The 15,616-nt window shown below is 44.8% G+C and overlaps 1 protein-coding gene across 1 annotated transcript in view; it reads right to left on the bottom strand.

Moving 5' to 3' along the window:
• Positions 1 to 15,616, bottom strand: part of FMN1 (formin 1) — a 419,007-nt gene that overhangs the window by 265,613 nt on the left and 137,778 nt on the right. Inside the window, 1 exon segment of the mRNA XM_041746469.1 lies at positions 8,423 to 8,540. Within this exon segment, the coding sequence (XP_041602403.1) occupies positions 8,423 to 8,540 (118 nt within the window).

Genomic DNA, 15,616 nt, shown 5'->3' on the forward strand with positions numbered 1-15,616 from the left:
AGGAAGAACACTTGACAGCTGCAAATAGATGGAGATTTGAGAAAGAGAAGAAAAATGGAACCGCCTGGATTGGTTTTTAAGGAAGAAGAAAAATACGCAGAGGCATATGTAAAGATGTGTCATAGGATATGGTACAAACTTAATTCTCATCTTCCCAAAAGAAGCCTCGAAGGAGACTGGAGTCCTTGTTTTCTCTATGACACAATAAAACTACTGATACATACAACCATTAAAATAAAAATGTTTTTTTTTCAAGTAGCTCCTAAAATTAAATACATGTATACATACTGTGTACGTTAGCACATAAACTGTGGCCCAACAATGAGCTCCACTTGAACTCTGCAAGAATCTGCAAACCAGAGCATTTTTTTAAGCATTTTTATTTGCTTTGAATAGCTTCTGTGAGCCTTGGCAGCATTAAAAATAATATTAAACCTCCTCTTTTTAGGCATCAAAAAGGCAACATGAAATGATCCAGTCAATTTTTGTGGCTATGAGCTGGTAGGGTACACCTACAACCTCCTTTATTATTCAGATTGACTCACTCAGGTCCCATCTTTTTTTGGTTTTGTTTTTTTAAATAACCATCATAATTCTTAAGTGCTCCTGGTCCCCATGTGTTTTTTTCCCCCCATGTGTTTTTTGTTTGTTTGTTGGATCTTTAAATGTCAGTATTTTGGCAGGAGAAAAAAAAATTCATCACTCTCCAGCCCCTCCCTGACTTGAAGCAGCCATTCGTTTGTCTCTTCCCATTGTAATTCCAGCTCTTGTTAATTATGTGTATCTTCAGGAAGTCATAACCTCTTTGGCTCTCAGGCAGAAAATGAATACAATGAACTAAATGATTTCTAAAGTGTTTGCAGCTCTCAGTTTTCAATATTGCTGAATTTGGGGTTCTATATTTTAATCTCTTGTTTCTACTTCCCCCCTCCCCCCACCAATCTAAAGTCTGGGAACACAACATGAAATTCCCAAGTCCCTGGTCCACATTTTGGAATTCCCATTGCTTCTGCTTTGTATCAAGCTTTTGCTCTCATTTGTGTTGGCAGAATCTATCTCCCTCCCCATGGCTCCCAGCTATGTAGCAAGTAGAAGCCCAGCACACATTCTAATCACCTCTCGTTCCCTAATATACCCTATTTCTATAGCCACAAAATGCAAGACTTTTCTGCTTTGTAGTCTGTACAGCTTCCAATTTTCTGGACTATCACCATAATTCCATCCGAATGATGGTGACATGTCACAAAGGCCTATAAAATACACAATGAATAAACCTATTGCCTAGGTCGTGACAGAAGACACCTGGGATCATTTATATAGACACAGGACATTAAAGGAAAATATATTCACAGCTAATGCAGCCTGTCAGCTATGAATGGAGAAGTTTTTTAAAGTACAGCAGGCCAATAAAATAATATATATGTAGCTCTTTCTGGTAAGCAAGGATGTCTGACTCACCAGGAAGCATAGCAAACAGCTCTATCCTATATAACCAAGGGAACCAAAATTAGAAACAAACCAGAAAGTAGGCAGACATTTATTAAGTTGAAGGATGGGTTATTGCCCTATCTGAACCAAAATACTCTAAAGAGGGATGTTCCTGAGCTCCAAGATGGTATGAGTAAGCCCTAAGAAATGCCACATGCGTTGACAGCTTGCTCACTCGCAATACCATAATGGCACGCTAGGTTGGTTCTCTCTCTTCTACTAAAGCTGCGGTGCTCACTCTCAGCAGGGCAGTCCAGTCCATATGCCATCCCCCAGCCCCAGGGCAGGAGCTGCAGCCAGTGGAGAGAAGAGTTTTCCAGATGCATATTAGAAGAAAAACCAGAGGGCATAATTCATCTTGTTTCAGAAAAAAATAAGTGCTCTTTTCTTCTGGGTATTTTCTCCTTCCATGGGTAATTAAGTCACTGCCAGTTTCCCAAATAGTACCATTTTAATGTAAAACTCACAAATATTAACTTCATTTCCTCTCAGGAGGCTAACGCACACACCATGATAATATGTTTTTACATTACTTAATAAATAATTAGATATTTCGGGTCATCCTTCATAACATAAAATAGGAGATGAGCAGGAAAGGAAGCCCAGCTCTGGGCTGAGCTTCTGCATCAAAGGTTCTTCATCTAAACCTGGGCAGGTGGGGGAGATGGGGAGGGGGCAGGGGCCAAGTCCAGGGATAAAGAGAGTCTATACGCAAAATTAACTGCAGTGTCTTCTTCCATGGCTTTCTATCTTTGTTAGATTTTTAAAGAAACCTCAGAATATTCAGAATCACTGACCAGAGTGAAATAGAGGTAAAGTTCCCCTGGTATCAGCCGGTCAGTCAATTCAAAATGCAGCCTTCACTCAGTCCAGCCATGGCCTCGGAGCTGGTATTACTTGAACCACTAGATTCTCAGGAATGCATTTGACTTTTAGGAAAAATGAAATCACGAGATGCATATAATATTTTTTTTAAATAATATGCCTAGGAATATATTTAGAAAAAAATCAGGCAATATTTTTTACTGAGTCAAAAAAAGAAAATTTGAATAGTTTGAGAAGATGTGTTCTTCTCAATAGAACACATAGAATAGAAATATTAAGCATTTTCAAGATCTCCATTCTCATTTCTACCTTCACATTAATTCACAAATTAATGCAATTCCAGTAAAAATCCTAAATGGATCCTTTTGAAACCAAGGCAAACAAAAAACTAATGTTTTCTGGAAGAATAAGTAAGCCAAAAACATTTTTTTTTAATTGCATAAAAACTTGAACAGATTCTGAAATGTATTTTAATGCTGGAATAATTAAGACACCCATACAAAATATAAACACAAAGACAACAGAAAGCCCTGAACAGTCCCAAACTTAGCATAGAGAGTAACTATGCTAGAAGCCTGTTGTTAAATTAGCACCTTGGGGGAGGGGAAAGTGGTCTTAGATCTCTGCCTCAATCTATGCACCAAAACAAATTTTTGATATAAAATAGAAAGAAAGAAAAGTTAGAAAAAAAAAAATCACTTGAGCAATTTGAAGACATAGGTGATCTGATTAAGAGAGGTCTTCTTAAGCCAAAAAAGAAAAGTTACACATTAAAATGAAAATAGACTTGACTATACAAAAATATTTAAAATGTTTTCACGTTGGACAAGTTAAAAGCAAATGGTAAAGATGGAAACATTTTTCCAATGTCTGAAAAGTACTGTCTTCATACCGAATATATTTATGTAAAAAATTAACTGTGGCAATTAATATACATAAAGCATTAAGGCATATACTTTCATTTGGCAATTCTAGCACAAGAAATTTACCATAATTAAACATTTATGAACAAAAATATTTATAGAATTGTTATTTCCATATTACTTATACCTTAAAAAACTAAAGGTCTATAAATATAGCCATGGTTAAAATGTAGTCAATAAAAGAATAGAGTCACATTTTCAAGTGTGAAAAGCAGCCTTTATAAGATGATCAAAAAAAATTTTTAAGTATTCAATTCACATTGGCCTTTCACAATTCAAAATGTTGGCAATGGCTTCCCTATGAAACAGAATCATAGAAAGTTTCTTTTGATTTGTGATATTTCTGGTTATCTCCAAAATGTATTATTCTACTTAGTAATATATGGAAACATTTAAAACTTAGAGAAAATCAGTAAACAAACTCTCTACACTAAGATAAAGAAGGTGCTCACAGAGCAAGGCTCTGAATGACGGGCATTATATTTTCTAAGAATCGATCAAAGCAGAAGACATAATCCTCCCATAGGATAAAAAAGAGAGCTTTCTCTTCATGCTATTGTATTAGAACCCTGTGTGGTCAGGTGTGATGGAGATAAATGTGCGCCAATTCTCCATGTAGGCTGGGGAGATTTAGGAACTTCTCTAACCTGGAATCTGCTGGAAGTGTAAAGGTGCTGGCTGGGTATCCTATATGTGCTGCTACAGATCCACACTTCCCCCTTCCATGCCCTATTCTAGGGCCTGCAGTCCTAAAGAAATGGCATAAGATGGCTCTGAGTCCTCAGATTTGTCTTTGGACTTGGCCCATGGGAACGATGGCAGGAGACGAGACAAGACAAAGAAGAGACTCAAGCTATTTATTTAACAGATCCTTTCCAGTCGAGACACCATGGATCAGCTGTATCCCTCTACTCAAGGCCACAGCTCCTGCTGGGCAGCCCTAGCCATACCACTCAGCCTCCCTCTGAAATTCTGGGTTTCCCCAAGGGCTTCTCCTACCCTTGACCCCTCCAAGTCTAGGGTTTTAAACGTTTCTATTAGTAGTGCCAGATGCTACTCCAGCTCTTAGTGCTTTTCCTAAACGCTACCCCTACCTTTATAAAGTTTCTAACAAACTCTTGATCAAATCATCCAGTTTGAGTTGGGTCTCCTGATTCTTGGCAGAACCCTGGTTGATATACATAATTAACCAAAAATAAATAAAAAAAAATAAGGCTAAGTGCATTTACACTTCACAAACCAAAAAGAAAACAAAAGTGACATGCTATGGCTTAGAAAAATTCGTTCTTGTTTGAGATAAAAATAAGTTTAACCCTATATTAATGTTATGATTCAATGATTCTATGATACCAAGGTCCTTGTGCTTTCCAGTTTTTTTGTTTGTTTGTTTGTTTGTTTTGTTTTTTAAGACTTTGGGCAAGTAACTAACCCTTATATCACCTCACCACACACAGAATAGTATATTAGAAGAGAAACAGCAGAGACAGAACAGTAGTTATCTATTTCTCATGAGAGAAATTGCTTTGGCCACATCAAATATAAAGGTAGACATTTTTCTTAGGTAGCCCCTTGTATGCTTTACAACACACCTTTTCATATTGCTCTGATTGAGTTGTACTTTGCCCCAAGCTTCAAAAGCTAATTAAGTTTACTGAATCCAGATATTGCAGCATGGTAAAGTGGTATGGACTCAACAGAAGTTGATGAACCATTTAAGGATGTGAAGAGCCCACTGAAAGAGATTCCTCCTAAAAAACAAGATCATCCCACAACCTGTTTCAAGAGCCAACTCCTTACCCAAAGAAGGAAAGACAATTCTAAGAAGAATATGACGCCTGTCGAGATGCCTGGGTGGGCTCAGTGGTTAAGCGTCTGCCTTTGGCTCAGGTCGTGATCCCAGGGTCCTGGGATCTCCCCTGCAGGGAGCCTACTTTTCCCTCTGCCTGTGTCTCTCCCTCTCTGTGTCTTTCATGAATAAATAATAAAATCTTTCGGGATCCCTGGGTGGCGCAGCGGTTTAGCGCCTGCCTTTGGCCCAGGGCGCGATCCTGGAGACCCGGGATCGAATCCCACATCAGGCTCCCGGTGCATGGAGCCTGCTTCTCCCTCTGCCTATGTCTCTGCCTCTCTCTCTCTCTCTCTCTCTCTGTGACTATCATAAATAAATAAAAATTTAAAAAAAAAATAATAATAAAATCTTTGAAAAAAAAAAAGATTATGAGATTATGGGGTCTGTCAATCAGAATGTCTCAATTCCAAGTGCCAGGAACAGGGCACGGGGGTGTGTGGGGAGTGCTCTCTCCACTCCAAATTATTGTGAGGCATCCCAAACACAAAGAAGAATTGCAGAGATGATACTGTAAAAAAGCACAGCATGGGAGATGGGAGAAAACAATGCACTTTCGTTTGAGCAGAGCAATTCAGGAACAGTGAGTTAACACAGAGGCCCCTCACTGAGTTGAAGAGGTCAACTCCAGCACCAGTGGCAAGGCTCTTACATAATGGCTCTGATGGGTGCCGGTGATTCTTTTAGCTGGCACATCACCAAAGTTCCAAGAGCTCATACTTTGGTAGTAGAAGTGTCCTTGATGGTGAGTGCAGTGTTATCAGAAAGGCATTGATTGGAGGCTCTGGTGGGCCAAAAGCTTTATCTGCCAAGGGAGACAGTTACAGTGTCAGCAGCTACAGATGATGCTGGTGGTTTTAGAAGTGGCAGAGAGCCTTCTTAGCAGTGGACAGCAACAACAGTGGTCAGCTACCCTCATACGGCTAAGAGAACTCCAGAAGCCATAGTCTAAAGGGACAAGTTTTCGGATATCTGCTTTCTTTTTATCCTTGAACAAAAGGTGAGTTTACAGTATTAGGTGATCTCTTAAGCCCTCAGGAAAAAAAAAAAAGCCATTGAATAACAAACACTGTATAAAGGAAAATCTAAGCAATGGCAAGTCTAAAGTGGCCGAGGGCAGCACAAGGACAATGTGGGACTCGTGATGAAAAACACATCCTTTTTCCCAGCTCTGCCAAGGACTGGGCTTAAATGTTGACAGCAGAGAAGTTCAACAACACACTTCAAATAGGAATGCTAGATTCTTGTATACCCCAGGAAAAATAAAGAACACTGAAGATATAAAAGCACAAGACTTCAAACACCTTGAAATATCTTGAATCTAATTTCACTGTTTCTTTGCACTCTGCGGAGTGGCAAATTTTGTATGTTTCCCTAAAGGCAAGGAGGGACACCAGTGGAAATGCCACAAAATGCTTTAAATAACAAACCAAAAGTTTTCTCAACAGCAGGTTAAGAAAATCACAGGGAAAATGTTAACTTTCTCAAAATTAGCAACTTTGATAATTAGCAATAAATGATAAGGGAACCCTCTGCTGATATCAAGTAATAGGGTAACAATAGGTTTACTGCAGGCATGGGGTATCTTATGTGACACCCACCAAAAGGACATCAGAATAGGGAACACCTAGAAGGCTCTGAGGGAGCTGAGAACCAGACCTGGGAGGATGGTAAGGAAGTACTGTCACTCGTTGGGAACTGGCTGGGGACTTGGATGCCTTCTTCAGACAACAGCCAGCCCTCTCACTCAGTCACTATGCTATCACAGCTCATCCAGCAGCACTATTGTTATCTGTCTTTCCCTTCCCCATCTTATCCCAGACCTTAGAAAGCTCTGAGAATACATAGCATGACAAGCAAAGACTGGGAAAGCCACTGATGAGGTCAACTACCTCATCTCGGGTATTCCTCTGAGCTTCTGGAAATGGACTAAGGAATCTCTGTAAAGGTATAAATGCTCCCAAAATATTACCTGAAGTGGGTTGAAAAACCATTTTTGACATTTAGTTAACTTCTCTACTCAGCAAATGCTCATCATGACAAGGAAGACTACCATGATCTATTGGTAGGAACAAGACTTAGCTCACAAATACAAACCAGGAATAAGAACTCACAGTGTCCTGGTTTTGTATTAAAGCAAACTTCAGAACTTTTAATCGTTCAAACTGTGACAGATCATAAGAACTTGATAGGGGGTTCAATGACTGCAACTGCAAGCACTCCAATTTTGGAAAAATCAGCTGTGGGTAAGAACACTGGAACAGTAATATATATTTTTTTCACTAAGGCTATGATACTTTCCATTCTATAAGTCAAGCACTGCAGAAAAAAATGCTGTGAAGTAGTACGTGTCTTGGGATGGTCAAAAGTCTGCAATCGTGTAAACGGAGGCTAAGAGCCATCAGGTTGTAGATCTGGAGATTCATTTGCCAATTCAACATGCATCTGTGTTCTCAAACACTGAAGTAACTGACCATACTGCAGAAAACCCACATATTACTAAACCAGCCCAAATTTGATCCATTTATGTCTACCAGTGAATAGGAACGGAAAACATTTTTCTATATATAAATGGTTAGGCCAATCTTCAAGGACACCCATACCCCAAGACAACCAGCAACATACAAGGCTGCATAGGTAATCTTCAAATATCAGGAAGAAAACAGGTTTCACCGGAACTGCATAAACACATATATCCATTTCAGATATACCACGCCCCCTTTTTTTTTTTTTTTAAATTTCGTGTGAACATTTCAGTTAGAGTAAAAAATCTAGATGTCCATTCCATTTTAATATATTCAAGCAAAGCTCCTGGGAAGGTTTCCAGAGAGTTAGATTGCTCTAAAATTGGCCATGCATTAAATAAAGCTTTGTCTACGAAAGGCCAAAGAGTAACCGATACAGGCTCTGTACATTCACTCAGCACAAGGTTCCTGTAGCTCGAAAGCATTCTCAGGGACAGACAACAAATCAGATCGCAGCTCTGGAGAGTCATTCTCTGCCTCTTCCAGCACCCCTGCCAGCTCACAACAGGACAAGAGCCCACCACCTGCTTCCTGAGGAATGTGTAATCCACCTCCTCTGTTCCCCAGAGGTCCTCCTACCTTACACACGGGCTGCCCTTCATTCATTCCACAGCCTTCACCTTTCGTCTCTAAGAGATTCATTAATGATAACTGCGCAAAGGTTCTCTTGAACAGCACCACAAAAAAAGAAAAGCCTTCAGCCTTACATTTTGCAGTGAAACACACACTCAAATCTGGAGAGTACCGAGCCAGCCACTAAAAGCCACTGCAGCAAAGGATTCTTTCCATGGGTACCTGGCTTCTTTTCACATTACCTGCTTCGGTGTACTTCAATCCCACTTTTTCTTCTGTGTCCTTTGTCTTTGGGGGTGGCCAGACAGCTTGGAGTCTGCCTGGAGTCCTATCGTCCTGCTCAGTGGGGCTGTGGTCAGGCTGTTGAAAAAGTAGGTAAAGGAAAGAGTATATTACATGAAATGTGGCCAGGGCGAATTAATCCCTGAAACATGCTAACCCTAATTCTAAAATTAATTTTCATGGCCAGTTGCCCAGTGCACTCATTCACTGTAATTGAAACATTTTGCACTACAGAGTGACCCTTTACCACAAAGGTAAAGTAATCAGTAAGGGTGGAAAAAAACAACAATATAAAACAAAACAAAACCCCCTGAAGGCCAAGTATGATACAATTAATAGATGATGCTTATAACTTTTTTTTTTTTTAAATCACAAACTCTGAGCCGAAGATACAGATATAAATGTTCTATAATCAGGTACGTTTATAGGAATGATTATACATGGGTCCCAAACAACTCCAGGGTTATTTATAATATAAAGACTAGTTTTGCATTTTCCATGAACATCAGCTGTAGGTCAAGATACATTTCTCTAAGCACTCGGCACTGCTGATTTCAATGTGTTTTTCTTTCCTTTAAATAAATGATATAGCCTTCATATTGAAGCCATTTTCATAGGGGTTGATTTTTACAACTAGGAGAATGCTAGATTGTGTTTAATTTTCAACTACATTCTAAGAAGGTTTCCAAAAGATTTTTAAGTTTTTAACACCTTAAATGATCAACTACACAAGAGGGAATGATAACTATATGCTGAGATTATACTAAAATTCTACTGTTCTTATGAATGTTTAAGATCTACTGGCAGGTTGTTTGCTAGTCTTTGTAAGTGACCTGAATTGATTTTCTTACTAGTGACACTAATTCACTAATTAGGTGGTTGCCATGTGCCAACTTCACTTACTCTACAACTCCTGTGTAGGTAAGGGTGATTTTCTTCATTTTGTAGATGAGAGGATGGAGGCTCAGAGGTGATCGAGGTCAACCCGGTCAGTAAATGGCAGAGTCAGAATTAAAACCAGGTCTTGTTCCAGACCCAGTGATCAGGATGCCTTACAACCAACATGGAACATTTTTATCACGTCACAAACTCACATTTTGCCAAATGACAGACTTTCAGAGTCAAAACGGAGTTTCTGCAGAGTTATAATTAAGAGGCAAGGAAATGTGGGCTCTATCTCCCCATTGCGTTGCTTCCTCGTGTTGCTTAATTTTTCACTAGAACATCTACTATCGGGATCCCTGGGTGGCGCAGCGGTTTGGCGCCTGCCTTTGGCCCAGGGCGCGATCCTGGAGACCCGGGATCGAATCCCACGTCGGGCTCCCGGTGCATGGAGCCTGCTTCTCCCTCTGCCTGTGTCTTTGCCTCTCTCTATCTCTATCATAAAAAAAAACAAACAAACAAAAAAAAAAATCTACTATCAGGGGCGCCTGGGTGGCTCAGCTGGTTAAGGGTCTGCCTTCAGCTCCTGTCTCGATCCCACGGTCCTGGGAGCAAGCCCCACATCGGACTCCCTGCTCAGTGGGCAGCCTGCTTCTCCCTCTCTACCGCTGGTGGTATTCTCTCATGTTCTCTCTTTCTCTCAAATAAATAAAATCTCCAAAAAAGAAAAAAAAAAAAAAAAGAGCATCTATTAGTGTTTAAGCTCAGTGACAGCTTCCCCTTCCTACCCACACATCATTCTGTATATCCAGAAACATACAAGGAAGAAAAAAGTCGCTCGTTTAACTCCTCACAAGGACAATTTGATCATGACCCTCTTTCACCTACAGGACACCCCCTAGGGGATCCCTGGGTGGCGCAGCGGTGTGGCGCCTGCCTTTGGCCCAGGGCGCGATCCTGGAGACCCGGGATCGAGTCCCACGTCGGGCTCCCGGTGCATGGAGCCTGCTTCTCCCTCTGCCTGTGTCTCTGCCTCTCTCTCTCTCTGTGTGACTATCATTAAAAAAAAAAAAAAAGGACACCCCCTAACAACAGGTAACCGGGGTCCACTTTGACGGGAAACCGGAAAAAGCAATAGGGCAGCACCGCACATCGCACATCGCGACGAAATGCACAACCCGACTCTACATACGCTTTTGGCATCGGGGGGGCCGTCCGCTGGCCTCGACCCGGACCTTTCGAACACGGCTCTGAGGGACTCCTTCTCATGCTTCATCTTGCGCTTGAGCGCTTCCAGCTCCGAGGTGTCGGCTGTGGGCCCCTTCTTGGGGGGGCGAACGAATATGGCTCTGAAGGCCTCCAGGGCTGTGTCTGGCGGCCCGGGCTTCACCTCCGCAGCCTGGCCCTCCTGCGCAGCGCCGCGGCCCACCTCGTCCTTTCCGGGCAGCTCAGCGCCCTCTGCTTCTACCTCCGCCTTGGGCACGTCCAGGGCGAACAGCTGGGAGAGCTGCTCCAGGAGAGTGCGCGCGGCCCTGGGCTCCCCCGCCGGCGGCCCCGCCTGCGGCCCTGCCTGCGCTCGGGGCCTGTGCGCGGGCTGCGTGGGCCTGAGCAGGGCCAAGCCTCCCGCCGTCGGCGTCACTTCGGCGGCCGTCCTCGCTCCGCGCCCCGCGGCGCCCCTCCTCAGCACGCGCAGGCCGCAGAAGAAGGCGGGGAGCGGGGACGACCTGCCTCCAGGGGCTCCCTGCTGAGGCGCCGCGGGCTCGGGACCGCCGCTCCGCGCACGCGCAGCCCGTCGAGGACCGTCCGCTTCCCCCGCGGGGCCCGGCTCCCCGCAGGCCCGGGGCCCCCCGCTGAGGCCCGCGGCCCGGGGCTGGCTGCCGTCGCTTCCCGCGTCGTCCGAGTCCGAGTCCCTGGCGGCGTTCACTAGGGTCCCTCGAGCCGGCATCGCGTCGTCGTCCCAGTCCTCACTCGGGGCGCCGGGCGGCAGCCGCTGAGGCGCGGGGGGCGGCGGCGCCGCGTCCGCTCGCCCGTGACCTCCCCGCGACCCCGGCCCCGCGTCGCCGCCCGCGGTCGCGCCGTCGGGGCCCAGGTCGGGCGGGCCCCGCGCCTCAGCCGCGCCGTCGCTGGGGCCCCGCGGCCGAGGCACTGGCCCCCCCGCTAGGCCGCGCGTCGCCGGCAGGGCCGCGTCCTCGTCGTCGAGCCTCACGGGTTCCGACGTCCTGGCAGGGCCCAGCGCGGTCCTCACGGAGAACTTGCTCAGGACGCTCGGGGCCGCCTCAGCTCTGCCTTCGGCTCCTCCCGGTTCCGGGGCAGCCTCGCCGCCACGCGGGGACTCCCCAGCGCGCTCCATGTCCCGGCCGCGAGGCGGGCCCGGCTCCCTCCGGCGGCGCCGCACGCTCGGGCCCCGGGTCCTTCCGGCGCGTGCGAGGACGGCACGCCCAGGCCGGCGGGGGGGTGGGGGGGGCCGGCGCGGGGAGCGGGACGCCGCCCTCTGGGACTTCCGTGTTCATCTCTGCGGACAAAAGGGGTTTTGTCGCGCGGAAAGTCACCCCGGCCCGGGACCTCGCTGCGGGCCCCGCCCCGGTGCCTCCCGGGGGCTCGCGACTTCCTCCCCGGTGAGCGACGGAGGCGGGGACGGCCCTGGGCGCCCGGGCTCAGCGGGCACCGGCACGGGAGGCGCGGCAGGCGCGTGAGGCCGTCCCCTCTGGCGCCCGGACCGCCGTCCAGGCCCGACCCAGCAGCACACACAGGCACGCACAGGCTCAGCCGCTCGCAGAGCCCAGAGCAGACGCGAAAGAAAGAGACGACCTCGGGGCGCCCTCCACTCCCCAAGGCACTCTTCACCGCTCTTGCTTTTTTTCTCTTTTTTTTTTTTTTAAATGCTTTTTTCCGCTTCCCTGCAGGTTTCATCTGGAATGCAGATTTTAGCTGCTGCGGCCACAGAAGGAAAGGAAAAAAAACAAAAAACAAAAAAAAAACAAAAAAAAACAAACCCAACACAACTGGTTTCAGATTACTGCTGTTTCCGCCCTGCCCAGTGTCTCCCTGCTCCACAAACAGGTACTTAGGCGGGCACGCCCACCGCGCCCAGGGTCCACCAGTCTCAGGCTGCCGGCACGATCACCCGCCACGCACTCTGTGCCAACCTTGGGCTCCTGCTCCCCGGCTCTGACTTCCTGGTTCCCTCGGGAGTCCTGGTGGTTGAAGGGCACCCCTCTCTGCTTCAGTTATCCAAGCAACCAAGTGAAACCTGGCATGATACGAGGTAGCACCCAACCTGCCCTGTAAAGCAAAGCGATTCAGCAAAGGTCCCCGCAAAGCCACATTCCCCTAAAGGGCGAAACATCTGAAAGGTCTCTGTCAGGTTTCGATCACGGACCCAATTTGCCTAAAACAAGAACAGGACAGACGAAATCACCACCAAACATCAGCTCCAGGTAGTTTCCAGCACTCTGGTTATGTACTGGGAACCCGGCAACCAAGAACGTGCAGAAACTGCAGCTCTGTTTGCTACCTGCACAGCTGCCTCTTGGGCCGGTGTCCTGCCCTGCTGAAGGTCTCGGGGTGTTTCAGGTCTGGTCGGGTCAGCAGGCGTTTAGTAAGCACCTGGGATGGACAAGTAAGTTACTTACGGCCCAGCTCAGGACAAACTGCCTTAAAACTAATCACTTGGCTCTCAGAGCGTTAACACAACAGAATTGAGTGTTAAACACAACAGCAATTTATTCTGCAAAACAGAAGCAGTAGCCACCAGCAGAGCAAAGCAACAGCCTGGCTTGATCTGCATCAGAGAACGGCTGGGAATATCATGCTGATGACTTCAATCACATCCCCCAAAAGGTATTAATACTGAGAATTCTGATTGCAACACTTTTCCAGCAATGCATTCAAAAAGAAGTCCTCGCACCAAAAGGGGACAAATATAATATCCCACCAACCCCTACGGGAAGATGAAGACCTCACTTCCTGATCCCTGATTGGACCTTGTGTCTAAATGGACACCTGCACCTGACGCTAGGATGTTTGGGATTATTAACTAGGGCACACTTAACCAAAAGGCCACCACGGCACAAAACTCCACCGGCACCATTTAAGCCTTAGAACAGCTTCCTGTCCAGAGGAAATGCCTATAGATAAAAATCAGACTTCTGCTTCTTCAAGCCTGAAGAAAAAAGGAATCACCCCCACCAGATCATAAGATCAGGGTTCTTAAGAACTACATAGACCACCCAACACAGGACTGTGGGGAAGAGACGTGACACCTAATTGGTGTTGTCCTTTATAACTGAAAAGCTCTGTTTTCTCAGACCTAACTAATTATTGATTTCCAGATAAGTTTCTGAGCTGGCTTGTGTACTTGTCCCAGACAAGACATGCAATCTTCTAGACTCAAACGCAGTAAGAGGCCCTCCCCCATTCAACTCTCCTTCATTTATGAAGCGTAACTCTATTACAAAAGATGTGTTCCTACAACCACCATTATTAAGCACCAACTATGTCTGAGGCTCTGGGGATATAGAAATGAAGAAAACCCTAGCCTTCCAAGTTCATGAAACATTGAGTCTAATAGGGGAAATCAGCTAAGAAAGAGATGACGTCATATTCTTATACTGTAGGTACTTTACACCCCACACTCAGTCTGAATAACAACAGGTAGACATAAAACGCAGTTCTGAATGAAAGCGAGCAGGGACTGTCTAAATAGGAAGATGAGTAAGAAAGAGCAGCCCGGTAATCCAAATAGGTCTTTGAAGATTGTCTCTCAGACCATGAGAAATGTGACTATTGCTGGTCATTTAAGGAACTGAAAAGTGTTTGACGGCAATGTTCAAATAAGAAGCCTGTACTTTTTCTTAATCATTCCATTTTATGTGTACCTATGTATTTATTTTATTTGATTTTTTCCATTTAAATTCAATTTGCCAACATATAGTATTACACCCAGTGCTCGTCCCTGTCAAGTGCCCTCCTCAGTGCCTGTCACTCAGTCACCCCATCCCCTGCCCACCTCCCCTTCCACAATCCTTTGTTTCCCAGTTAGGAGTCTCTCATGGTTTTCCCCCTCTCTAATTTTTCCCACTCAGTTCCCCTCCTTTCTCCTATAATCCCTTTCACTATTTCTTATATTCTCTGTATGAGTGAAACCATGTAATGTTTGTCCTTCTCCGATTGACTTACTTCACTCAGCATGATACCCTCCAGTTCCTCATCCATTATTTCACCCAGCCTCCAACCCACTTTCCCTCTGGTTACCATAACTTTGTTCTTTATAGCTAAGTTTGTTAGCTGTTTCTTAGTTTATATGTCTGTCTGTCTCTTTTTCCTTTGCTACTTTGTTTCTTAAATACCAGGTGAGTGAAATCATATGGTATTTGTCTTTCTCTAACAGACTTATTTCACCTAGCATTATGCTCTCTTGCTCTACCCATGTTGTTGCAAATGGCAAGATTTTATGCTTTTCTATGGCTGAAAATATTCTGTTGTACACAGCACTTCTTCTTTATGATGGATATTTGGGCTGCTTCCATATCTTGGCTATTGTAAATAATGCTGCAATAATCATTGGGGTGCATATATCCCTTTTAGTGTTTTTGTATTGTGGGGAGGGGGGGAATACCCAGTATTGCGATTTCTGGATTGTAGGATAGCTCTATTTTTAACTTTTTGGGGAACCTCCACACTGTTTTCCATAATGGCTACACCAGTTTGCATTTCCACCAACAGTGCAAGAGGCTTTCATTTTCTCCACATCTTCCTCAACACTTGTTGTTTCTTGTGTTACTGATTTTGGCCGTTTGGATAGGTGTGAGGTGATATCTCACTGTGGTTTTTTTTTTTTTTTTTTTTTTTTTTTTTTTTTTTTATCTCACTGTGGTTTTGATTGGCATTTCCCTGTTGATGAGTGATGTTGAGCATCTTTTTGTGTGCCTGTTCGCTAGCTGGATGTCTTCTTTGGAGAAATGTTTGTTCATGTCTTCTGCCCATCTCTAATTGGATTATTTGCTTTTTGGGTATTGGATCGTATTGGCTCTTTATATATTTTGGATAGCAGCTCTTTATTGGATATGACATTTGCAAATATCTTCTCCCATTCAGCAGGTTGTCATTTAGTTTTGTTGATTGTTTCACTGTGCAGAATTTTTTTATTTTGACATAGTCCCAATAGCTTATTTTTGCTTTTATTTTCCTTGCCTCAGGAGACATATCTAGAAACATGCTGACCAACATCAGAGACATTACTGCCTGTGCTCTTTCCTAGAATTTTTAAGAAG

The sequence above is a fragment of the Vulpes lagopus genome, chromosome 2 (genome assembly GCF_018345385.1).
Source record: "Vulpes lagopus strain Blue_001 chromosome 2, ASM1834538v1, whole genome shotgun sequence".
Lineage (NCBI taxonomy): Eukaryota > Metazoa > Chordata > Mammalia > Carnivora > Canidae > Vulpes > Vulpes lagopus.